This window comes from Hemiscyllium ocellatum, chromosome 26 (assembly GCF_020745735.1).
Source record: "Hemiscyllium ocellatum isolate sHemOce1 chromosome 26, sHemOce1.pat.X.cur, whole genome shotgun sequence".
NCBI lineage: Eukaryota > Metazoa > Chordata > Chondrichthyes > Orectolobiformes > Hemiscylliidae > Hemiscyllium > Hemiscyllium ocellatum.
Genome location: NC_083426.1, coordinates 8366374 through 8392823, shown reverse-complemented (window position 1 = coordinate 8392823; position 26450 = coordinate 8366374). Strand labels below are relative to the sequence as shown.

At 41.8% G+C, this 26450-nt stretch overlaps 1 protein-coding gene across 6 annotated transcripts in view; it reads right to left on the bottom strand.

Moving 5' to 3' along the window:
* Positions 1-26450, bottom strand: part of dstyk (dual serine/threonine and tyrosine protein kinase) — a 127989-nt gene that overhangs the window by 8481 nt on the left and 93058 nt on the right. For 4 of the 6 annotated variants that reach the window (XM_060845318.1, XM_060845319.1, XM_060845320.1 and 1 more), the window contains exons 7-13: positions 26150-26279; positions 25623-25779; positions 22856-22988; positions 21016-21129; positions 17064-17178; positions 15239-15373; positions 3877-10353 (exon numbers count right to left, since the gene is read on the bottom strand). In XM_060845318.1, the coding sequence (XP_060701301.1) occupies positions 10172-10353; positions 15239-15373; positions 17064-17178; positions 21016-21129; positions 22856-22988; positions 25623-25779; positions 26150-26279 (966 nt within the window). In that variant the 3' untranslated portion in view covers positions 3877-10171. Of the gene's footprint in view, positions 1-3876; positions 10354-15238; positions 15374-17063; positions 17179-21015; positions 21130-22855; positions 22989-25622; positions 25780-26149; positions 26280-26450 lie in introns of those variants that run through there. The other 2 variants (XR_009646107.1, XR_009646108.1) reach the window with 2 other exon arrangements.

Below are 26450 nucleotides of genomic sequence, written 5' to 3'. Positions count from 1 at the left end.
TCAAATCCCACCTCCAGGGGCACATCACATCCTCTCTGATATGGATTCAAAATATCTCTATTTTCATTGTCCAGCCTCACAGCACCATCATGTGGTAAAGTGGTGAGAAACAGGAACACCAAGACCAATTGGATTAATTCCCCAGTTTACTAATCTTGACTATGATAGCAGCCCGGTTATCAGAGTGAACATTCAAAGACAGCAAAATTAGAGATTGACAGCTTGGAGATGCAAGACATGTAGTAAGTGTATAACGTGCAGAGGCTCACGCCAGGATAATTTTGAAAAACACTTTTTAATCATACATGGGCTTCAGTAGTAAGACCAGCCAAGCACATTGCTATCGGCCAAACCAGGTAAGGACAATACATACCCTTCCCTAAATGGCATTAATGAACAAGACAGGTTCCTGTGACAATGATAGTTTCACAGTTTCTTGACTGATCCCACCAGTATGCACTTGTCAGATGGTTCACATGTGTAATTCTATTTGCTTATTCATGAGATTGAGTGTTTTTCCTAAAGCTTTCTATGCTGGATTGTAAATTCTCTGTCCGTTTGAATCAATTTTAAATGTTGTGGTTAAGTGTTCAAAATGCTAATTATCTATTTACTTACAAGGAGGGGGGATGACCTAATGGTGTTTTCACTAAACTGTTAACCTAAAATTGTCAAGCAGGAGATTGGGAGAACACAGCAAGCTAGGCAGCATCAATCCAGCGACCCAGCTAATCACCTGGGAACCTGGGTTTCAATACCGTCACAGCAGATGGTAGAAATTGAATTCAGTGTAAAACGCTAGTCTAGTCAGTGATGCCCTCAGCCCATGAATAAATTTTTTTCAAAATTCAGATAAACCGAGCACCGAATAGCATATAATCTCCTGGCTAAATTGAATGTGTAGTTACAAACTAAATTATACAAACCATTTTATTCCTTTTCCATAAGCTTACAAATCAAGCAATATTTTAAAAACAAACTATTCCTCATCCATTTCAAATACATCAAAAAGCCACTTGACTATCAACCATGGTGCTATGGAATCCTCAGTTGAGGAAGATGGTTATTGTGAAGACCCCGCCCCTTGTTGAAGTTGGTATCATCAGAACAGATGCAAAAGGAGCCAGAGGTATGGGAAAATGGAATAGTGTGCAGGAAGTAGGGTCTGAGGATGTTTAGTCAAAGGTAACAGTGGGTTTGTCATGGATATTGGTGGCCAGCATATCCCAGAAATGGAAACAGATGTTGGAGGAAGGGCAGGGACGAGTCAGCGATGTACTTGAAGTGGAGAGTGGGGTGGAAATTGGAAACGGAATTGATACACTTTTTCAATTCCAGACAAGAGAGGGAAGCAACACAGATATCATCGATATGCTGGAGTGTGTTGTGGATGGGGGTTCCACATGTCCCACCAAGAGACAGGTATAACTGGGGCTCATGGCCACCCTCTGACCTAAAGAAAGTGAGAGGAGTCGAAGGAAGAGAAGTTAAGAGTGAGGATGAACTCAACCAGGCGGGGGATAGTGGAAATTCAGGCCTATTCTCTCCCACCACCCTCCTCCAAGCAGCAGCAGTGAGCCATGAGACCATCCTGATGAGGGATGGACCATTCCCTCCGAGACCCTGATCCACTCCCAACACTGTATCCACCATCCCACTGCACACACCCCCCACCTCCCACTGGCACTGCCCAGATTTACATCCTTACCTGTCCAGGAGGTAGTCGCAAATATGGGGAATGTATGCAGTTATCCCTCTAGCATTCAGAGGAAAGGTATTGAAACAAGTGCATCATGGACACCCCAGCATAGTGTGAATAAAGGAAATAGCCAGGAATTATTTTCGTAGCTGAATGTGGATTTTCCAACTGAGGAGAAAGTGGGATCAACTGAATCCTGCACATTAGTAAGGGAGGTATTGCCATTATCGCCCCTTCACTCATGGGAATGGCGTCAATCATAGTGGCAGCAGATTAGTGACAATTGAGCCAGACCAGTAGAGGGGCAGATGCTGCTTGCAGTCTTGGATGCCCACTCCAACACATGGAGTTATACAATGGAGATCACCTGGTTGACAAATAGCCAAGCTTAGAGATCTGTTCAAACCTTGAATCAGGCCTTAAAGACCTCACAAGGACAGGGAGGCAACAAGTTCCCAGCATGCACTGGTACACCACGAGACGACCCAGTGTTCACCACCACTCCTAATGTTCAGTGCTAGCCGAGAACCAGATATGACTTACTGCAAGCTGGAAGAGACCAGAGGAGATGGTACAGGGAAATCAAAAAAAGGACAGATGGCCAGAAGATTGGAATATGCTCTAAGAGGAGCATACACGTCCGAGGAAAAATGGATCCCAGCACTAGTGACAGCTCCAATAGAGCCATTGTCTTATACAGTACATTCAGGGGATTAACTAGTCTGGAGGAGACCTGCTGACAGGCTGGTCACCATGTCTCACCAACAGGGGGAGGGGACTATCCTTCAGATTACTGAGTAAGGGTGTTGACTGAGCCATTTGTCATCCAAGGCAGGGCTGACCACACCCAGGGAGGAGAGATAGCAGCAGTGTCACAGAGCAACAGCCAGAATGGGACACATCTGCAGAACAACAAGAGTTTCTAGAAGGCCACACTAGGAAAGGCTCCTGAGATGACAAGATGGTCTTCTAGGAACTGCCATTCTCAAGCAACTAATCATGTTGATGCAGTCTACAGCCAGATCATCTATAGAGGAGGAAGTGGTCACTCCTCCATGGTTAGCATGCTTTTGTAAATGTTCCTGACTCTGCACATGTTGGTTACAATGCCTGTATAATCTTGATAACTGTTGTATGTATGCTTACCCATGGGAGCTTTAAAACAAAGGGAGGAGTATTATGTACAGTTGGAGTGTTGCTCCTTTAAGAGCTGGCCATGTGACTCAAAAGGGGCAGAACTCAAGCAGCAGTTGTGGAGATGGGAGCATGGTCAATAAAGTGTTCCTGTCAAGAGTTACCATTTGTCTACCTGGTTCCAAAGGAAGCACCAAGAGTCCAATTCAGTTTCTGCTCAATAATAACCCCCAGGATATCGACTAGGGAATTCAGTGATGGGTAATGGCATTGATGGTTAGATTCTCTGCTGTTAAAGATGGTCATTGTGTTACTCAAATACCAGGCAAAGTCACCACATTGTTGCTTTATGAAAGTGCAGATGGACAAATCGTTGGTAATGGGACACGCACATACATATTGACGATTACAGGAAATCGCATCAGAGCGCAACTGAGAAGATCAATTTCTGCTGAGGGGATCTGCAATCTAGTGACAGAAATGCTGGTGGACAATCAGGTGACTGGAAGAACACAGCAAGGCAGGCATCATCCGTCGGTGGAGAAGTTGATGTTTCAGGTGTAATCCTTCATCAGGGTTGGGATTGGGTGTGGGGGAGCTGCAGATAAAGGGGGAGGCAGGGGCAGGGTGGTGAAGTGGGGATAGGTGAAGACAGGCAGAGGATACTACCTGGTTGGTCAATGGGAGGAGTGAATCTGGTAGGTAGCTGGGAGGAGTGGAAGGAGGGGGAGGGGCTGGGAAGGAAGGTTATTTGCCTCCCTCAGATGTGCATGAAACGATGATGGAAGCAGGTTCTCTGGAAACTTCCAAAAGCAAATTGGATAAACAATGAAAGGGAAAATGTTCAGTGCTATGGGTAAAGAGTTTTCTTGCAGAGTCAAGACAGTGCTTTCAGTGCTGTAACATTCCAAGTTAGAATCAAATGACTTGACTTGCCCCATGTGAATGGAACGTACCTTCTTACCTACCTTCTTCCAGCCCATTTAATGTGGAAGGGTGAAAAAAAAAACAGAAAAGCAATTCGAGATATTAAGATTAAGGAGTTGGTTAATGTTCATCTTTATTATAGCACCTTGTATTTTGTATATTTTTTCAGTTTTCTTCATTTAAAACAGGATTTTACAGCACAGGCATTTTAACAACCAGGTAATTTTTTTTTTAAAAACACTTTAACTTTACTCAATGGCTTAACTGGAGAAAGATAAGGAATACACAACGGTAAAATATTAAGAATGCATCCAACTAGTTGTTTTTCAATACAGAAGAGTCCAAGCAGATTTAGTATTTTAAAAATCTCCATTATGATGCCAAGTCTCGTCACCATTTACATTAAAACAAAACAAACCTGTATCAGAATGTACCAACAAAAAAGTAAACATAATTGTTCGATGCAGGATTGTGCTAATGAATTGTGCAGTTGACCAATAAAAGATCTTCCCCAAAGGATTCACCTTTATTATGACATACTGAGATGTTGTTTCATCCTCCAGTCCCCTTGTTGAGAAGGGCTGGTGGAGGGAATTCACATCCAAGTAGACACAAAACACCCTTCTTGGTCGTAGTATTCTTTCTCCAGGATTTAACTAAGGCAGCAAGGTTCAGCAAGTGCTATATTGGGTGATTGGAAAACAATTAGCAGACCACCACCTGGGAATTTAGGGCATCCTGACTGACGTCGAAGGCAATATAGGATAGAAGGGGAGAAGATTTAAAAAAAAACAATACTAGTCTGCTGAAAACATTACTGCCCTTTCCTGTAAGAACAGCACCGTACAGGTACAAGCAGAACACTGTCCTTATTCACCTAGCTGGAGGCCTAACAAAAGCCCTTCCTGTTATTGTTATCAGAATCTGCTGCACCAAGAGTGGTCTGAGTAACAGCTACCACTACAGGGACTTCCTTTAAGTATTATTTGGCTATTGCAACCTCAATATATTGGCCTCCCTCTCATGATTCTGTCATTGACACATACTGTTTACAACTGAACTAAAGTTGAGAACATTTGACAGTTAACCCAACAAACAAAATGCCAGTTAGGCCCTCAAAACTATTAACAATAATCCAAAAGACAATTTCTCCACAAAAAAATGTAAATTAATGTGGAATTGGACTAAAAACAGCCCATAAATGTAAAGAATTACAAGGGACAAGGAATAAGCTTTCTAGATTAATTGCTATTACAAAATTAGAAGTAAAGTGCAGTGATTTAGTCAATTATACAATACAGTTTTGATTAAAAGATTAATGAACCTTTATCGATATTTCTCATGTACCATATTCACACATTACACTTGACTATAGCTTGATTTTGCTGAATACATTATACAAATACAGTTTAACATGTCAAGGGGCAAAAATATTAAGAAACCATATTTAATTTACAGCTTGGATCCAGATGTGTCACATGAATTGAAACCACGTGCACAAGTGTATAGTCAGCCTGGGCAATGAATGAGAAATCGAGTGGCTGGTTATATCTCAGAAACACACTCATTGGTGAACTTCTATGGCATACAGACATCGTGAAATGTCACCAAATCGAGAAATGAGAAAGGATTTGGAAAACCTGAGAAGTGAAATGAGAGAAAAGAGAAGGTGCAAGGTTGTGTGCAACAATGTTAAACAGAGTATACATCTTAGGAGTTTTTAAAACACTGTTTTAATATGGAGTGGAAGTGCCTTAAAAAAGGAAATAAAACCAAAAATGGTTTAGGTAACACTGCAAATAGATAGGAACATCTCACTTAGAGTTGCTTTACGTGGGCAGTTTTCTGCCCCTCACCCCATCTAGCCTGCAATTTGAACCCAAGGAAAGACAGTCAGACTCCTTTTGATAGGTGGGAATTTACAAAACAAGGTGTAATTGGTCTTACCCTGCAAAAGGAGTCAAACGTGGGCAGGAGGACGTATCTTTTTAAAACTGCAGCAGCCAGAGGCCTACTGGTTTTCCCATAGTTTTCCAAAAGGTAAAACTGGACGGAGCGGAGCTCACCCTCTCTGCGATTCAATGCTATACAACAGGTTTCAGCTCGATGCAGGAACCAAGTAACCACGCCGGTGGGTGGGGGCGGATGGGTGTTCCCAATGCAGCTGACAGTCCATGTGCTTTCTTTTTCTTTTTAAAATTAAATATACAAGCCTCTATCTGCAGCTGAAGTGCGATAAAAGGGAGACATGCCTGTCACCATATTTTTGCAACCCAGTTTATACAAAGCTGTTGGCTTCTTCCAAGAAATACTGACCCATCACCTCAGACAGCTTGCAGGTCACTGTGTGACGGAGGAGAGATTTACTTAAGTTTCAATTTAAAATTGGTGTACTGGGACCACTGTATTAGAATAATCAAGATTCAGTGATCTGAATTAGTGTTGTTACAATCTATTTATGTCTTCTATAGTTTACCTTCGAATCCTGCACTTTCGACTACCAATAAAAGAAATGAAGGGAAATAAAAGGGAACAACTACCTAATTTTATTTGATAAGAAACCTTGTTGTGCTTTTTTTAAATATATAAAAACAGGCAGCTCCTTGTTACTGGTGGGATAATCAGCTTGCCTCATACATCTAGATAGCTATCTGCATTTAACCTTTATCATTGCAACAACTTGACAAACTATTACCCGACCATTTCTCTCCCCAGCGTTCATACATGAATCAGTTACAGATAGTACGTGGCACCTCTTTGGACTCTCCAGCTCAACCATCCAAGACTTACATTTCAATCCCTTCACTCAAAAGCTCAGTGTTTAAACCAATTATCTCCCTGCCAAGAAACCGAACAAATCCAGACATACCAAGGGCCAGGATTACCTTTTACATGAAAAAAAATTTACACAGCAGATTGCTGTTTTTCCCTGGAACGTGTCTGTGTGTGCGCATGCATGTGTGTGTGTGGGAGGCTGGTGCAGAGAATAGATTTGTTTACTCAAATACATGCACTATTGAGAATCCCTCAGCAGTGGATCTGAAAACTTGACAAACAAGTTGCACATTAAAAGACGATGTGCAAGTTAACTGGCTAATGGTTCACTGCTTTCAGGTTATAACCATTTACTTTTAAGATGGGGCTGGTTTGAAAACCAAACAAATCTTATTCAGATAGAATAGATCAAATACCACTGTTGCTGTCAGTACAGTCTCTGGGGTAGGGGTGATTGGTTGTGGTAGTACAGAGCCTCAGGGAAGAAAATTCAGAATCGCAATCCAAATTTAGGTAAGATTAAGACAACGCAAATGAAACTAACTTTAGGTTGTGTGAACAGACAGACTCTCCCAGTTGGGTCTCTGTTTTGATGGATTAAACGTTTTCTGCAAGGTTAAGTTAAATACTTGGCTACTTGCAAGTGCTCACAGTTTAGCAGCTCTTTCCTCTTCACTTTTTAAAAACAAATTCAAAATTTGAAGCATTCCCAGGAGTTTTCATCCCTTCTGCCCAATTTGTTTACAAAATTCATTGGGACTAAATGGGATAAGGAGCATTCGTCCAAGTGTATTCTTTTAGAATGCTGTGATTTCTCCAAAGACATATTGCAGATTGAGGCTTCTGTCACTTGTGCTGTAAAATTTGGAAACAGGAAAAAAGTTGGCTGAAAACAACTGATTTGTAATTGATCTCTGCACAGATCAGCAAATAGATGATACCATGTTAGGACCCATCACTCCACCTACATTCTCACAGTAACACAAATTAGGCATTAAAAGTTAGAATTATTGGGCCAAGTACTCAATGATGCTATTTGCCTTTTGATCTCCTCCCAATTTAAATAAATTATTTTTCTACTGCACTGTTCAGAAGATTTTTTTATGAAGCTTTTGTTTCAAAAGCAATACTGGTTAAAACAATCGAAGGAAAGAACAAAAGGCTCATTGGTGATGAGGGGTACCTTTCTCACATATCCCAGGTGAAGCGGTCCTTATGGTATACTTAGATCTGAAAAATTCCACCTACCTCATAATTCTCACTTGAGAAACCTTAACTATATTCCATATTATCACTATTTCATGTAACAGGTTTGGAGATAACAGGTCTCAAGATGTTAAGGCCAGTCATCTCATTAAAACGTCTTGCCAAATTGTTCCTGTACTAAATGTGTCGCTCTTTAGACAAGCTGACCTGCAGATTAGGGCCTTCATTCTTTCATTTAAACCAATTGCTGACACTCAAGAACCATTCCCTCAAACAGAACTAAACACTGTCCCAGACAGTGAACGAAAGACCAACAATTCAATAACTGTATTCTGCACCAAAGCATAAAACTAAAATATTCAAAAATACCAAATACTTTGCTACAGGAGTCCGTTCTAATGCAACTAGAATTTTTTTTTGAAATAAAGTTAGTGTTACATCACTTTCAAGTAGACTGTAGAAGGATGGAGTGTCGAATCTAGCAAGCTCAGTTCAGAAAAAAAACTTGGCTAGATGTGCTGGTGTCAAAGTGCAAATTTACAGATTGTGTTTTAAGGATGTACTTGATCCCATTGGTGGTAATTTCTTGTCACTTAGACCTTATTCATTGGCTCTTTTGGCACAAACTCAGTTTTAACATAACTAATGTTAAGACCCACACAAATGTATCATTTTTTCAGAATACACAGATAAAAGCATTCTGCCATCCTTCATTAATACAAAAAAGGAAACATCGAAGAACCAAACTTCATAAAGATAATAGATTTCCACTGGGCAAATCTCAACAAAGCCCCTTTATGTTGACAGGGCTAAATACACTGAAGTAAACAAAGTTCTACACAAGTTTAAAAATAACACAAATACACATGCATAAAAAACAGTAGATGAGAACACAAAATAATCACCAATCAGGGTGAAAATAAGTTTGGCCAGAAATAAAAGCCAGAAGATGGAGAATCTTGAATCCAAATACCAATTTTTCATGAAAACAGAATGGAGTGTTAAACAAGGCTACTGATTCACCATCTCCTTTGTAAGATCCCTTACCATAACTCACTTATCACTTAGCAACAATACAAAGTTTGCTTATAATCAATGTGCTCTTATAACCTGGCAACCATTTCAGAATAGCCAAAATCTGATAAATAATTTAAAAATGGAGCGGTGAGTAATGGAAGGTACAATAGTGTTAAATGTTGGGAAGGGTCTTCAATCCAACGGCATTCAAATGCTTTAATTTCATGGCTAGAGAGAAAAGGTCAAGATTGTCATAACCTCTCTCTCCTTCTCAGTCAGGTATGACACCTACTTTAGATCAGAAGTTAAAAGGCCCATTGGATGACAAATGCGTGGGTGGTAGCTGAATATAACCATTGACAAGTTGCTAGAAGGATTAAAAGTAAAAATTTGAATTGCTTTCACCTTTCAGGCATCAATGTTTTCCTTGCAGCCCCAATTCCAAGGTTTTAATCAACTAAATGATTATGTGCAGTAGTGATATTGTTCTTTGATATTTTGTTAAAGATTATAATGCAAAAAGATCCCAGTGAGCTGTTTTAGGGCAATTAAAGTAAAGAGAGGTAGCAACAATTCTTGTGTAAAACAACTGAGCACAAGCAATGTCTAGAAACTACTGACCAATACCTTCAAGAGAGATTCTGGGAGAGGGACAGGCTGGTGCAGACAAGTAACCATGTCCATTTTCCAGCTCCAATCCATTCACACAGCAGTAAACTCAAAGAAACTGTGAAACGCTGAATAATTTCCCAACAGCTGTGAGCTCCAAAGATAAAAATATGAACATAAAAATAGTGCAAAGTGGCACTATTTGTGGACAGAGAAAGGAGGACAAGTGCTAGTCGTGCATAAACATATACTACCATGCTTAGTATTGGAAGCTGTTGACAGAAAATGAATGGTGCATGGTGCTAATTTTTGACCAAAATGTTTCTGTTCCTTTCCACCTTCTTCCCTAGCAAAAGAACATTTATCCACTGGCTGCAATCCATGCAGTCTTCCATGGATCAGAATGGAATGCAGAGAACGAGAGAAGAGAGTAATAAGAAAACAGTTACATTCCTATGTACATACACCTTTTAATGACATTCTGTGCTAACTTGGGGGGGACCATAAGCAAGGTTTGCTCAAAAATACTGTCTGGCAAAAAAATGCTAATGAGTTCCTTGCATTATTCCCAACAAACTGTCCTATTGCAACCCCCTACAAGTCCAAGACACTGGATAAAAAAATCTCAAGTTTTGCTTTCTTGCTGCATAGCAGAAGGTAAACAGTAATGCTGAACTAGTGTTAATACTTATACTGCGCTCAATGCAAACAACCCTGCCTCAATAAACTGAGTTCATCTTTTGCTTTTTCTTCTCCCCACTGTGGGGAGTTCCTGTAAATCCACGTGGTTTTCCCCCAATCTCATCACGTTGAGCCATCTTTGCAGTGTGTTCCGGAGTGACTTTTGCAGAGTCTGTCCATGATGCTTTGCAGAATGGGCTGAACAATTCCTAGCAAGGGCCTCTGAGACGGGTCACCATTCCAACATGCCTCCATCAGCTGCCAACATTCCTCGTCAAACGTAGGAAGCCGTTCTGGCCGTGCACCTAGAACCAAAGATTCAAGTTACATTACACGAAGGGGCCCATTCAGCTTAACTCACCTGCACTAACACTTTGTAAATGATAGCCAATTAGTCCTGCAATTGCTCGAACGTTTCCCAACTGAGGGTGTACCTATACCAAATGAATCACAGTGGATCAAGACAACTGTTCATCACCACCTTTGAGGGCAATAAATGCAGGCTCAGTGACGCTCTCAAACCATCAAATGAATAAAACAAACTGCAACTCATTTTGACTGATTGCCCTGCCAGCAAAAATGTCACAGCTGAAAAGATATAATCAGAGCAGAACAGGAAGGAAGGAATAAATGAAAATTAATAAAAGAATGCAGACCGATAGTACTGGGGAATAAAACGATACATATGGGAATGTGGCTTCACAACATCTATGCCCAATGTCTTGGTTTGTGGCATCGGTTCTGAACACTGATGCTTCCTTAAGTAGATGCAGTTAAAAGGTCATTCATCCATAAGGATCTGGGAGATGGTTTCATCACTGTTTATAGTATTCTCGAAGGATTGACAGGGTTTCAGTACACTAACGGTTCTGTGTATATATGCTTTGTCTTCTCATGAAGCAGATTATTGTTAGCAGGTGTAGAATATAGAGGTTAAAGCTAGTGCTTCTCTCAAAAAAAAATTCTGTAATCGTATTGGTATTGCAATAAAAGTTTACCCAAGTACTTCTGTTAGTCTGTGTAATATGACCATGTGAAAGGCCTAGTCCTTCAGTTATTGCAATTGCTATCTGTGCATTCCAGTATTTAAAAAGACAGCAGCAAACCAGAGCAAAAACATGGTGACTCTACTCACTGTGCTGAATTACAGTTATGGAGGGCAATCTCACATTATTCAAAGCAGAGAAAATTAAACTCCTTAGCAAACTTTATGCTGTAGAAGTTCACTAGGCATTTTTGCAAGGTTTGTGAAGCTCAGGTTGAGGTTTAGGGGGTAGGTTTGCTCGCTGAGCTGTAGGTTTGATATCCAGACGTTTCATTACCTGGCTAGGTAACATCAGTGGCAACCTCCAAGTGAAGCGAAGCTGTTGTCTCCTGCTTTCTATTTGTCTTTCTCCTGGATGGGATTCCTGGGGTTTGTGGTGATGTCATTTCCTGTTCGTTTTCTGGAGGGGGGGTTGATAGATGGCATCTAGATCTGTTTGTTTGTTTATGGCGCTGTGGTTGGAGTGCCAGGCCTCTAGGAATTCTCTGGCATGCCTTTGCTTAGCCTGTCCCAGGATAGATGTGTGTTGTCCCAGTCGAAATGGTGGGTTTTTTTCATCCGTGTGTAAGGCTACGAGGGAGAGAGGGTCATGTCTTTTTGTGGCTAGCTGGTGTTTGTGTATCCTGGTGGCTAACTTTCTTCCTGTTTGTCCTACATTAGTGTTTGCAGCAGTCCTTGCATGGAATTTTGTAGATGACGTTGGTTTTGTCCATGGGTTGTACAAAATTCCATGCAAGGACTGCCACAAACACTAATGTAGGACAAACAGGAAGAAAGTTAGCCACCAGGATACACAAACACCAGCTAGCCACAAAAAGACATGACCCTCTCTCCCTCATAGCCTTACACACGGATGAAAAAAACCCACCATTTCGACTGGGACAACACATCTATCCTGGGACAGTCTAAGCAAAGACATACCAGAGAATTCCTAGGGGCCTGGCACTCCAACCACAACGCCATAAACAAACAAAGATCTAGGTACCATCTATCAACCCCTCCAGAAAATGAACAGGAAATGACATCACCACAAACCCCAGGAACACCATCCGGGAGAAAGACAAATAGAAAGCAGGAGACAACAGCTTCGCTTCAATTGGAGGTCGCCACTGATGATGTTACCTAGCCAGGTAATGAAACATCTGGATATCAAACCTACAGCTCAGCGAGCAAACCTACACCCTAAACACTAGGCATTTCCCCACAGCCTAATGACAGACCTCAAACCTTCAATCTAACAATTAGAGATAGAAGTACAGATAAGAATCTATTATCAGTGACTTCACTGACGATACTGGCAGAATAAATCCGATGCTCAGGGAGGATAAAAATATGAAAGAAAACTCAATTCCACTTTTATTTCAAACACTGTGGTGGAAGTCAAGATAAAATTATTAGAAGTCAGCAGAGGAGGACTCAAATCTCTATCATAGTGGGCATGAATTCACAATTAGGTAATAATGACTGCAGATGCTGGAAACCAGATTCTGGATTAGAGGTGCTGGAGAAGCACAGCAGTTCAGGCAGCATCCGAGGAACAGGAAAATCGACGTTTAGGGCAAAAGCACTTCATCAGGAATACAGGCAGAGTGCGAAGGGTGGAGAGATAAGCTAGAGGAGGGTGGGGGTGGGGAGAAAGTAGCATAGAGTACAATAGGTGAGTGGTGGAGGGGATGAAGGTGATAGGTCAGGGAGGAGGGTGGAGTGGATAGGTGGAAAAGACAATAGGCAGGTAGGACAAGTCATGGGGACAGTGCTGAGCTGGAAGTTTGGAACTGGGGTGAGGTGGGGGGGGGGCGAAGGAGAAATGAGGAAACTGTTGAAGTCCACATTGATGTCCTGGGGTTGAAGTGTTCCGAGGCCGAAGATGAGGCGTTCTTCCTCCAGGCGTCGGGTGATGAGGGAGACGCAGTGAAGGAGGCCCACGACCTCCATGTTGTCGGCAGAGTGGGAGGGGGAGTTGAAATGTTGGGCCACAGGGTGGTGTGTTGATTTGTGCGGGTGCCCCAGAGATGTTCCCTCTGCGAGGCAGCGTCCAGTCTCCCCAATATAGAAGAGACCGCATCGGGAACAACAGATACAATAAATGATATTGGTGGATGTGCAGGTAAAACTTTGATGGATGTGGAAGGCTCCTTTCGGGCCCTGGATGGAGGTGAGGGAGGTGGTGTGGGCACAGGTTTTGCAATTCCTGCAGTGGTAGGGGAAGGTGCCAGGACAGGAGGGTGGGTTGTTGGGGGGCATGGACCTGACCAGGTAGTCACAGAGGAAACGGTCTTTGCGGAAGGCGGAAAGAGGTGAGGAGGGAAATATATCCCTGGTAGTAGGGTCTGTTTGGAGGTGGCCTGACCTTAAATTTACCTGGACTATCACCGACACCTCCCTCCCCTTCCTGGACCCCTCCATCTCCATTAATGACGACCGACTTGACACTGACATGTTTTTACAAACCCACCGACTCCCACAGCTACCTGGATGACACCTCTGCCCACCCTACCTCCTGCAGAAATGCTATCCCGTATTCCCAATTCCTCCGCATCCGCCATATCTGCTCCCAGGAGGACCAGTTCCACCACAGAACACACCAGATGGCCTCCTTCTTCAGAGACCGCAATTTCCCTTGCCACGTGGCTAAAGATGCCCTCCAACGCATCTTGTCCACATCCTGCACCTCCGCCCTCAGACCTCATCCCCTCCAACTGTAACAAGGACAGAACACCCTTGGTGCTCTCCTTCCACCCTACCACCTTCGCATAAACCAAATCATCCGCCGACATTTCCGCCACCTCCAAACGGACCACACCACCGGGGATATATTTCCCTCCCCACCCCTTTCCGCCTTCCACAAAGTCTGTTCCCTCTGTGACTACCTGGTCAGGTCCACGCCCCTCCCTACAACCCACCCTCCCGTCCTGGCACCTTCCCCTGCTACCGTAGGAATTGCAAAACCTGCGCCCACACCTCCTCCCTCACCTCTAATCCAAGGCCCGAAAGGTGCCTTCCACATCCAAAGTTTTACTTGCACATCCACCAATATTATTTGTTGTATCCGTTGCTCCCGATGCAGTCTCCTCTACATTGGGGAGACTGGGCGTCTCCTAGCAGAGCGCTTTAGGGAATATCTCTGGGACACCCGCACCAAATCAACCACACCGCCCCGTGGCCCAACATTTCAACTCCCCCTCCCACTCTGCCAAGGACATGGAGGTCCTGGGCCTCCTTCACTGCCGCTCCCTCACCACCCGATGCCTGGAGGAAAAACGCCTCATCTTCTGCCTCAGCACACTTCAACCCCAGGGCATCAATGTGGACTTCAACAGTTTCCTCATTTCCCCTTCCCCCACCTCACCCTAGTTCCAAACTTCCAGCTCAGCACTGTCCGCATGACTTGTCCTACCTGCCTATCTTCTTTTCCACCTATCCACTCCACCCTCCCCCCTGACCTATCACCTTCATTCTCTCCCCCACTCACCCATTGTACGCTATGCTACTTACTCCCCACCCTCCTCTCATTTATCTCTCCACCCTTCAGGCATTCTGCCTGTATTCCTGAAGGGCTTTTGCCCGAAACGTCGATTTTACTGCTCCTCAGATGCTGCCTGAACTGCTGTGCTTTTCCAGCACCTCTAATCCAGAATGAATTCACAATTATCAGGCAGAATAAATGAAATCATCATATGGGGGAATAGTTGACCCAGTCTGACTTCCTGGCAATTTTGACCACCTGACAGGACTGGGGACACAATAAAATTACTGCAAAGGTAGGCAAGGTCATTCTCCAAAGTCCCACATGACAAATGCCTTTCCTGGAAATTTTCTTCAGTGGAATTGTGATTAAGGACATGGATCAAATATTGCTTTTGTGTCATTGCCAATTTTCTCCAACCCATCATCATGCCTAGACTCCAATCTCTGGAATTCTCATCTTAAATCTCTGCATTGCTCTCTTCCTTGAAGACCTCATTTCAAAATTTACTTCCAACAAATTTTTGGTTGCCTGTTCACAGTTCATGTCAATTTTTGCTGAGTTATTTTCCCATGAAGTCCATTAGCAAATTGAGGAAAGTTTAAAGAATCAATTTACGTGCAATCTTGTTGAAACAATCCCCAGTTTCATCCATTGAGGAAAGTATAACAACAAATACCTTTCTTCACATTGTTCCACAGCTGGTCTTTGCTTGAACATTTTTCAAACGCCTCTGGGAGTTTAATTGTGCCAGTGCAGAGATACCAGAAAAGGATTCCAAATGCATACACGTCCACAGAATTATCATACTTGCCTAAAGGATCATAGGGGTTGGAAATGGTGAAAAAGAATAGAAAAATAGTATAAGCAACTAAACTTTTAAAGTTAGAGAATAAGCCAAGTAAGTGCCTTGTGGAGGAATTATAATTCAGCCATAGATTCAATTCGACACGTAATACCAGTCAACTATTCCTCATCCTCCCTCCACACACTGATTCTTAAAGACAGCCAGCGATTTGTAACAACACGAAAAAAAGCCTCTGATTTCTCCTGACTACTTCCCAATGGGTAGTAATTATAGAGGTAAAAACAATGACTGCAGATGCTGGAAACCAGAGTCTAGATTAGAGTGGTGCTGGAAAAGCACAGCAGTTCAGGCAGCATCCGAGGAGCAGGAAAATCGACGTTTCCGGCAAAAGCGCTTCATCAGGAATACAGTGTTGATTTTCCTGCTCCTCAGATGCTGCCTGAACTGCTGTGCTTTTCCAACACCACTCTAATCTAGACTCTGGTAATGATAGAGAGCAAACAGCAGGGTCAATATGGACTGTCTTGGACCTTGCTTCATATCAAAGCGATTGTAAGAGGAGGATATCAAGAAATAAGTAGTAAAGGCATGTAACTGGAGTTGAAGACGAAGAGTGATCTAAATGAAAGGCAGAAAGTGGAGGGGCTGAATAGTAGTCTCCTGTTCTTTCAGGTAGGTCAACATCAACAAAAAAGTGACTGTGACAACATGGATCCCTTGGTGCCAAATTCATTCAAGTTACACTGAAATAGCTATGTGTAAGATGGTAACTGTGGACGCATACACATGTCTGAAAGCAGCTCTGTCTGGTCTAGAATTGAACTGATGGCTAAATGTCAAAGGCAATACCTGTTCAACTTGCTGTTGTCACACGGCCACTGGAGATTCCGCATGACATTGCTTGAAAAGTAATTTGATATTTTCAGTGGCTCAGTATTGTTTACAGTACAAAAAAGAGTGCAAGGTTAACAGGGTTTAAAATAAAGGATGTCAAAATTAGAACCCCAATCAAAACAGAAGCTGAATTGCAGCTTTACCAGAACAGTCAGTTCCATGCTGTCAAGAGTAGCTAAAACAAGGATCAGAAGTCTGACTGCTCAAAAAAAGAGACACCAGTAGTTAGGAGCCACTGCATACCTTCCCCGATCTTTCAAAGAAACTTAAATTTCAATGCCTTTAAAGGGCAAGATCCAAAGGACAGCAAAGGGAAAAAACAACAACAGCTTCAACACCAATGCAGTAAAAGGCAGAAATAATCCTTAAAATCAATCAACACCAGAAGAGGTTTGGGGCATTTTATTATATCGGAAGGTGCTATATAAATAGCAGTTCTTAGTGTTACACATACATGTCTCAAAACCATGTGCTGGCTGCTCTTTAGTATCTACCTCATGAAAGACTTTATGTGTAGGATTTTCAGTCAAGAGAGGGAATCAGACAATAACAAATTTGCTCACCCACCATTAATACACACTGGATAACGGTTGAGATGGAAATGCCATTTCACTTTAACTTTCTCAGATGTGAGATAAAGACCTCGAATAGCCAGTTTTGTGAAGCTATTGCAACAGTGCTGAAGCTACAAGCCTTAAAGCAGGTACTAACCAATGAGCTAGCACAGCCTACACTGCTTTCCTAACTCCATTAGCTTAGCGAAGCTGTCTAGAAACCTCATTGAAGCAATCAAATAACATACCTGAAAACAGCTCAGGTGCCATGTGTATAGGGGTCCCCACAATGCTCCCAGACATCATAGCTTCGGGTTTGCAGAAGCCCAGGTCAGTGATTTTGGCTCGATTCTGCTTGTCCAACTATGGATCACAAAATAAAACGTGCAAAAAAAAAAAATTGAAATGCAAACCTTTCATTATTTGAGAAAAAGGAAGAGGAAGGATGGATCACTGGACCTGAAACAGGAACTCTGATTTCTCTGCACAGATTTTGCCAGGCCTGCCGAGCTTTATGAGTAATTTCGGTTTTGGTTTCCAAAACCTCAGAGGAGATTCAGTTTACTTGTAGTAAAAACTGCTTGTGATGTGGTGCCTACCATATTGTCCAGGAACTGTATTCAAACAGCAAGAGGGAGCTGATGGAATATTCAAAGACAACAACTTTTCCTCAACATTGAAAGACAAACATCTGACTACCCAGATTCATGGGACCTTCCTGGATCAGCGCACCCCCAATAGTGCTTTCACAAACAGCATTTTGGTTAATTTCACTCATTGGTTAACCTCTATGCTGCTGCATTCTGTGATATCAATAAAAGAAAATCAGTGCTGAAAGAATTTGCCTTGATGAAGATAAATGTACAATACAGACTCGATGGGCCAATGACTTATTTCTATTGTAACAGTCTAGAATTATGGAATTTTGTATGTCAGGTGGGGGAGTGGTGAAAGAATGTCTTCAAGGCAATGTCTCTTCCATTGCCTGTACACAGCATTCCTGCTGCAAGAATGGGGGTAGACTGGGTGAACACTGAGGAAATTCACACCCCATTTCATTCTTATTAAATTGAATTTTCTGCTTTTTAGCTATTCACCTTGCCCCCAGAGAATAGTGGTTGTAATAAATGATTTTTGAGGTGCAAAGTGCTTTGAAGGACCCTAACAAAAAAAAAGACTTGCAATTACGTGGCTCCTTTCCTGACTTTGGTAGCCAGCACAGTCTGTTGTATTGATCTTTTATTTCTGCAATGCTGGACATTTATTTCTCTATTGTCTAAGACCGTGAAATTAAAAGTGTGCCAAGGCACTTTGGTCTCAGAGTTGGTGCTGTAATTGGTGATGTATAAACTTTTCACTATACCCAGTCAGTGACAATAAAGGCTAACCTTTTCTATTCAGCCAAGGATTTACTTTTAAAACAGTCACTGTTCAGCACATCCCGTCTGTGCTCTCTTTCAGGAGAAAAATTAGTGAGTTACACTTCTTCCCCATATCCATTCCCTCAAGTATCTATTTAATTCACATTTGAAGGCTACTATGGAATATTTACTTACCATGCCATCAGGCAGTCAACTCCAAATTCTAACCATTCCTTGCATTAGAGGGAAAAAAAATTTTTCCCTCATGTCCTATCTGACCCTTTTGCCAATCATAACCAGCTTATTTTAAACAATTCATGTTGAACATGTCTGTTTAGAGTTCTCCATTCCAAAGAGAACACATTTTACTCGAAGTCCGGGAACTGTTTCAATAAATTTATTTCGTTACTTCAAGACTACACCATCTTCATAAATAGCAGTGCCTAGAATTAGAGAAGACGCTGACTATGGCCCAACTACTAATGGTATTGCATGGATTTAGCAGAAAATCTGGCTTTTGTCAATTTTTACTTTATTTATAAAACTCAGAACATCATACACTAAAATTACAGATTATTTTGTCATGATAAAAAAGGTACAGTGTAGGTTGACTAATTCGCAAAATAAAACAATGAAACATATTTCATGGGCTGCATATCTCTTGTCTTCAATGAAAGAATAAGATCAAAATAAAAAAAAGTAGTGTGAATGTTGGAGATCAGGAACAAAAACAAACTGCTGGAAGAGATCAGCAGGGCTGGCAGCATCCATGGGCAGAAAAACTGTTAATGTTTCAAGTCCAATGTGACTTCTTTAGAATTGATTGGGGCTGGAAAATGATAGTTCTTATGTTAATGAAGGAGGAACAAATGGAACAGATCGTGCCCAGGAAAATGGAATATTACTTTGTTATATAAGCTTGACATACAAAGAAATTAAGAATGCAAGGCTTGAATTGTCAGTTAAACACATGTAACCTCTCTTCCAACAAAGGTAAATATTGAAGAACCAACTTAAAATGTATTATAAAGAAAGGTTGAGGCAAAGTGGCTTGATCAGTTTGACTTCAAAACTTGGATCATAGCAGACTGATATTGTGATAACAAATATCAAGTTTGTTCAAAGATGGTGTTTCCTCCCTTTTACATCATAATTGTGAAAACCAGTTACCACTAACATTGTTCAAAATGGGAGAAGCAGATCGACAGTTAATGCCCAAATCAATTTCAAAATCTAAACAGAATACCATGACTAACAAACCTGGTATCAAATCATTAACTAGCAATCTTGTAGCTTCCCTGACCTCAAAATCGCGTCTTCTGAGAAATCAGTTTCACAAAAATAAACCAAACAAATAAAACAGCACCTTTAGGGCCCTATAAAAATAATTCATTGTATTCAAAAGTGTAATTAGCTCACAACACCTGTTTGCCTTATTACCTGAACTCCTAGGTATTTTGCATTTGATTAAACGATTAAATACAACATTAAGTACCATGGACCTACATGGTCTGATACACAGGTTAAGTATCGGAATCATTTCAAAAAGGTGGCAACACACACACCGAATTTCACTGAATTCAAAACAAGCAATTCAGGTTAAAAACAAAGAAGAGACTGCAGCTAGATTCACTATACAGCACTGTTCTGTAAACAGTCTCCAGGAGGGTGAAACTAAACTATGCCTCTTAAATCAGCTGAAATATTGTAAGAACAAAGATAGACAGAAGCACAATTCACAAATCTGCCTTGGTAACAAAGCAGGTAGAAGTTAAAGTTGTTTCATATTTTACAAATTCAGATAAATAAAACACCTTGCCATTACAAATGCCGGAAAGATAAAGTTAAGGCTTTGTGGCAACAGCTTATCATGTTCACAGCTCAATTACAGACTGCATTAGCAGGAATCTCATAAGTAAAAGAGCTAATAGGCCTAGATTTGATCACTAACCTTGAAACAGAGTAATCATAGCTGGACAATAGCATGTCCAACTATGAAACTGACTCAACTCAAAAAAAGGTGCAAATTTGCGAAGCCATCAAATGAGTTAAAGTACAGGCTAAACTTAGTCAGTCTAAATTATTTTTCAGAAAAGCCAAAAGAATATTTCACATCATTAACCCAGCACATGAAGATTAGTAGAGCAATATATTATTGCCCTCAGGAGTAGGAAGTATTGGAGAGTGCTCAAAATCTAACTGACAGAATATAATAACTAAGGAGAAAATGGTTTCACTGACAGTTCCGATTTACTCAGTTTTAAAGTTAGTGATAACCAGAGGTAACAGACTCAAGGAAAAAAGGTTAGGAAAATCCAGGGGATGAGGGGAATCAGAATTATTTCATGCACACGATTGTGGCCTGGAAATGTGCTGACAAAAAAGACAAATTAAATACTGACTTTCAAAAGGGAATCAAATATACACTTGAAAAGACGACATTTTCAGAACTCCATGGTAATGCAAGGAAGTGGTCTCCTAAGAGTGGATAGTTCTTCTAATATGAATGGCATGGACACAATGGGCTGAATAGCCTCCATCTATATAAAAGTAAATCTATGGACATTAAACTTTACTAGAATTGGAATCAATCCTCAGGACACTAAAAAGCTTTCTGCAGTACGTCACCGCATTCAGTAGCAGTGGAAAGCAGATATTCTAGTCTATTAGGTCAGCCTCACTACCCTGCTTCAGCTCAAGACTGAACATTGTTGAGAGATGAACAAGTTTGAAAGAAAAAGTTTAAATCATCTCCAACAAAGTGACCCATTCTATGTCCAATAGCCAGACAAAAAGCAGCACAAATCTATTATATATTGTTGGAACCTCAAGATCTTACCAAGACATTTTTTAATTTGATGTCTCGATGCACAAGGCCTTGGCGATGGAGAAATCGGATCCCTTCCACGACATCAAGAGCAATCTGCAAACGTACTTCAAGCTTCAGACCAACCTAGAGATTAGAAGTAGTTTCTAAATTTAGATTAAGACCTTTGTCAACATGCTTCAGGTAGCCATTGCAATGCCATAGTTTAAAATTCTACAACTGAACTTGTTAACTGCAACAAACACTCATGGAACCAGGCAATAAACACATCAATTTAGATCTTATTTACCTTCCCTTGGGAAAAAAAAGAACCAAGAAATGACATTACCCACCTTAAGAAACCAAGAACTATAAATAGAGAAACGGGACATACCACCAGCGCTTCACTCGAGATGCTCACTGATATTAGCTAGTCATGTGACAAAAAGTCTGAAAACTAACCTTCCAGCTCACCAAGCTAACTAACTTATCAACCTGAATAAAAAGGTCCTTTTCTTTTAGGAAGACTTAAGTTAGTTTATCTTGGAGATTATAAAGTAACATGAGTGTGTGAACAAATGCAAGATGCAATTTAGGCTTTTGTGTCTATTCAGAAGAGATTAAAATATAAGAAATCTGAAATAGAGTCAGAGATGTGCAGCACAGAAACAAACCCTTCGGTCCAACTCATCCATGCCAACCAGATATCCTAACTTAATCTAGTCCTACTTGCCAGCACTTGGCCCATATCCCTCTAAACCTTTCCTATTCATATACCCATCAAGATGCCTTTCAAATGTTGTAATTGTACCAGCATCCACCACTTCCTCTGGCAGCTCATTCCAAACATGCACCATCCTCTGCGTGAAAAAAGTTGCCCCTTAGGTCTCTTTTATATCTTTCCCCTCTCACCATAAACCTATGCCCTCTTGTTCTAGACTCCCCCACCCCAGTGAAAGCCTTTGTCATCTATTTATCCTATCCATGCCCCTCCTGATTTTATAACCTTCTATAAAGGTCATCCCTCAGCCACCGACACTCCAGGAAAAACAGCCCCAGCCTGTTCAGACTCTCTGTAGCTCAAATCCTCCAAACCCAGTAACATCCTTGTAAATGTTTTCCAAGCCCTTTCAAGTTTCACAACATCTTTCCAATAGGAAGGAGACCAGAATTGTATGCAATAGCGCAATAATGGCCAAACCAATATCATGGACAGCTGCAACATGACCTCCCAACTCCTCTAATCAATACTCTGACCAGAAGGAAAACATGCCAAACACCTTCTTCACTATCCTACCTACCTGCAACTCTACCCATCCGTAACTCTGAGGTCGCATGGGTGTGCAACCACACCTTAAGATAATGGGTAAAGAGCGCTGGGGTAAGTTCTCTTAGGATGACTAACCTACAAGCTACTTTTCCTGTAAAAATGTGCTCAACAACCAGTTGACCAAGGATTAAAAAGTTAATGCAGCAAAGCAGCAAACTCATAACTGGAAGGAAAAAAAAATAATTCCAGGGCAAGGAATTGGAAACTTGGGATGAAATCCATGGGTTGGATTTTCCAAAAGGTGGCCAAGTCACACAGACTGCCATTTCTTTTAAAAGTGGGGAGCCCTGCATTTCTTAGAGGACCTCCCACTCAGGGCCTCCACAGGTATGTAGCCATACCCCATTCTGACTGTCACTCTGTTGTGCAGATCTGTCAGAGGGTGCAATCTATCGAGGGATATGAAGCAAAGTCTGGAAAATAAATTTGAGGTGCAGGCCATTCAGAGCTTAATTAAACTAAGTTGGCACAGTTAAATGTCGTACTCCTAGACTGAGCTAGAGTCCACAGATGGAACTGTCAGCCAGCTTCCCGTTTGCCCACCTTCAGTCCAGCATAGAGGTCTCGGTGCAACCTCTCCATGATCAACAGTACAGCAATGCTGGATCCACCTCCATAACTGTAGTCTATTACTGACCCATGAAGATCAACCAGTCGCTCATGTCTGGGTAAAGATCTATTAGAGGGGGGAAAGTAAAACATTAGTTTCTAATTTTAAAAATGCACAATAAAATTTGTCTGTTCCCAGATTTGGCTGAATTTTCAACAACAGCCAATATAGGCTTCTTGTCTTCCACTCACCTGCATTAGGAACAGTAGTTTAATAAACTCATTATCATCATTTTATGTGGCGGTTATACATTGTCTCCATTTCTGCATAGGTTTCCTCCTGGTGCCCCCCATTTCCTTCCACAGTCCAAAGCTGTGCAGATAAGGTGGATTGGCAACGCGAAACTGCCCACACAGTGTCCAGGAATATGCAGGCTAGGTCCATTAACCATGGAGAAATGTTGGGCGAGGGAGACAGGGTAGGGGTTGGGTCTGGGTGGGATGCTCTTCAGTGGGATGGTGTGGACTGGATGGGCTGAATGGCCTACTTCCCTGTCAGGGTTCTATGATTTATTTTGATAAAACAGAAGTAGCTGCCAGCATGAATTTCAAACCGGAGGATGTCTGATCTGATGCGAATTGTTCCAAATTGCCACATCTGTGATTTCCAAGCCATGATCGGCTAGCCAGCCAACCACACCCAGTCCCTCCAAATCTCGAACTTCCTTCTTGCCACTACCCTTTTATGAACTATGGAAACATTCGTCATGTATTTACTGAACTTTCAACAAATTTACACTGGAATATTTCTTTTTTAAAAAAAGATCCATTGCGCCAGGACTGGGAAAGAATAACTATCAGCTTCTTTGAGAAGGTGACCAAACAGGTGGATGAAGGTAAAGCGGTTGATGTGGTGTATATGGATTTCAGTAAGGCGTTTGATAAGGTTCCCCACAGTAGGGAGGCATGAGATTGAGGGCGAGTTAGTGGTTTGGATCAGAATTTAGCTAGCTGAAAGACAACAGAGGGTGGTGGTTGATGGGAAATTTCATCCTAGAGTTCAGTTACTTGTGGTGTACTGCAAGGATCTGTTTTGGAGCCACTGCTGTTTGCCATTTTTATAAATGACATGGATGAGGGCATAGAAGGATGGGTTAGTAAATTTACGGATGGCTCTAAGGTCGGTAAGAGTTGTGGATAGTGCTGAAGGATGTTGCAGGTTACAGACGGAGATGGATAAGCTGCAGAGTTAGGCTGAAAGGTAGCAAATGTAGTTTAATGTGGAAAAGTGAGATTCACTTTGGAAGGACCAACAGGAATGAAGTGTACTGGGCTAATGGTAAGATTCTTGGTAGTGTAGATGAGCAGAGATATCTGTGTCCATGTATGTAGATCCTTGAAAGTTGCCACTCAGGTTGATAGGGTTGGTAAGAAGGTATAAGGTGTGTTAGCTTTTATTGGTAGAGGGATTGAGTTTCAGAGCCATGAGGTCATACTTCAGGTGTACAAGACACTAGTACGGCCACATTTGGAGATGGTGTACAGTTCTAGTCACCGCATTATAGGAAGGATGTGGAAGCTTTGCAAAGGGTTCAGAGGAGATTTACTCGGATGTTGCCTGGTATAGGGGGAAGGTTTTATGAGGAAAGGCTGAGGGACCTGAGGTTGTTTCTGTTGAAGAGGTGATGATTGAGACATAAGATAATCCGAGGGTTAGATAGGGTGGACAGCGAGAGCCTTTTTCCTCTGATGACTAGCACGAGGGGACGCAGCTTTAAATTGAGGGGCGACAGATATAGGATAAATGTTAGAGGTAGTTTCTTTATTCAGTAGTAAGGGCGTGGAACAGCCTGCCTGCAACAGTAGTAGACTCATGAACTTTCAGGGCATTTTAATGGTCATTGGATATACATATGGATGAAAATGGAATGGTGTAGGTTAGATGGGCATCAGATTGGTTTTACACATCGGTGCAACATGAAGGGCTGAAGGGCCTTACTGCACTGTAATGTTTTATGTTGAGAGTGTGGTGCTGGTAAAGCACAGCAGGTCAGGCAGCATCCAAGGAGCAGGAGAGTCACTTCTGATGAAGGGCTTTTGCCTGAAACATTAACTCTCCTGCTCCTCAGATGCTGCCTGACCCGCTGTACTTTTCCAGCGCCACACTCTCTACTCTAATCTCCAGCATCTGCAGTCCTCATTTTCACCTGTTTTATGGTCTATGTTCAGTGTCAGAATATGCTGAATTTAAAACCGGAGTTGCAACACCAAAATTCCTAGAAAACAAAACGTAGCAGGACAAGTCATGACCTGTCTGAAAATAGTTAACACCAGACAAGGACTCAAACTGCAATCTTCTGATCAGCATGGAATTAGAATAAAGCAGTAGGTAACTACATGGATGACCGTAACACCCTAAGAAATAGGAACAGGAATGGGCAGCTCTCAAGCTTGCTCCAGTCAACAGGATCACAGCTGTTCGGACATGTCTCACTTATACTTTACTATGTTTTCCATGTAATCTTAGATTCCCCTACTGACCAAAAAATTCTCTCAGCTTTAAATACACACAAGGACTCTGCCTCGACAGCTTCTGTGGCAAGAGTTCCAAAGACGCTCAACGCTCAGAAGAAATTCCTCCATATCTCAGTCTTAAAATGGTTATCCTTCATACTGAGTGTATGACCAGACAAGGTCCTCTGATTAAGATCGCAGACTTAGGCATCACACTCGAGGATGCAAAACTCTGAAAGGAACCCACCTAGTGTAGTGGAATTCAAGTGCCAGGTCATTCCAATGCTTGTCATCTGGAGGCACGACAGACTTCAGTGCACAGGGTGAGTGACCAGCCCAGCTGTCGCACAGGTACACAACTCCATACTGGCCACGGCCCAGCTCGCGACCTAATTTAGGTTTACCTGTGTAAGAGATAAACACCATTATAGCACTGGACACAGCATCAAAGGAAGGATTAATTGGCCTTTTAGCACAGATTCAATTGAAGATATCAGGGCTAAAAGGATTAAATTATGGCTGCTTGCATAAACTAGGCCTATATTTCCTCAAGTGTCAAAATGAAGAATTTTTAAGGGGGTGGGGGAGAGAAAAGGAGAAGATGGAGTCAACATAACATTCATCCATGATCTAACTGAATAAGCTCAAAGGGTTGAATGGCCTACCTTGATCATTTTGAAGTACATGCATTAGATCAAGCACACGTTCATCGCTAGTAAATGCGTTAAACAAGTCAACCCCAAAAGTGAAAGGAGTGTAAACAAATAACCTTACCGTGTAACAGCAAATCCCGGAGGGAACGACTTTCCAGTGAAAGGCGAGCCAGGCGTGGTGCATGGTCTTTGCGTACTTTCAACCACAGATCTTCAGTTTTCTCAAGCCTTCCTGAAAGTCCTGTTTCAAGCTGTGGAGAACAAAAGTTAAAAGTCACACAAGGAATTGAAGGGGAAGCTGATGTATTTTGAAGTGATATTAGATAATAATGAGTGAGGAAACTAATAGAATGTGTTAGTGGGAGCATAAGTACAAACATGATATAAGCAGCAATAGGCCATTCAATCCCCTCAAGCCTGCT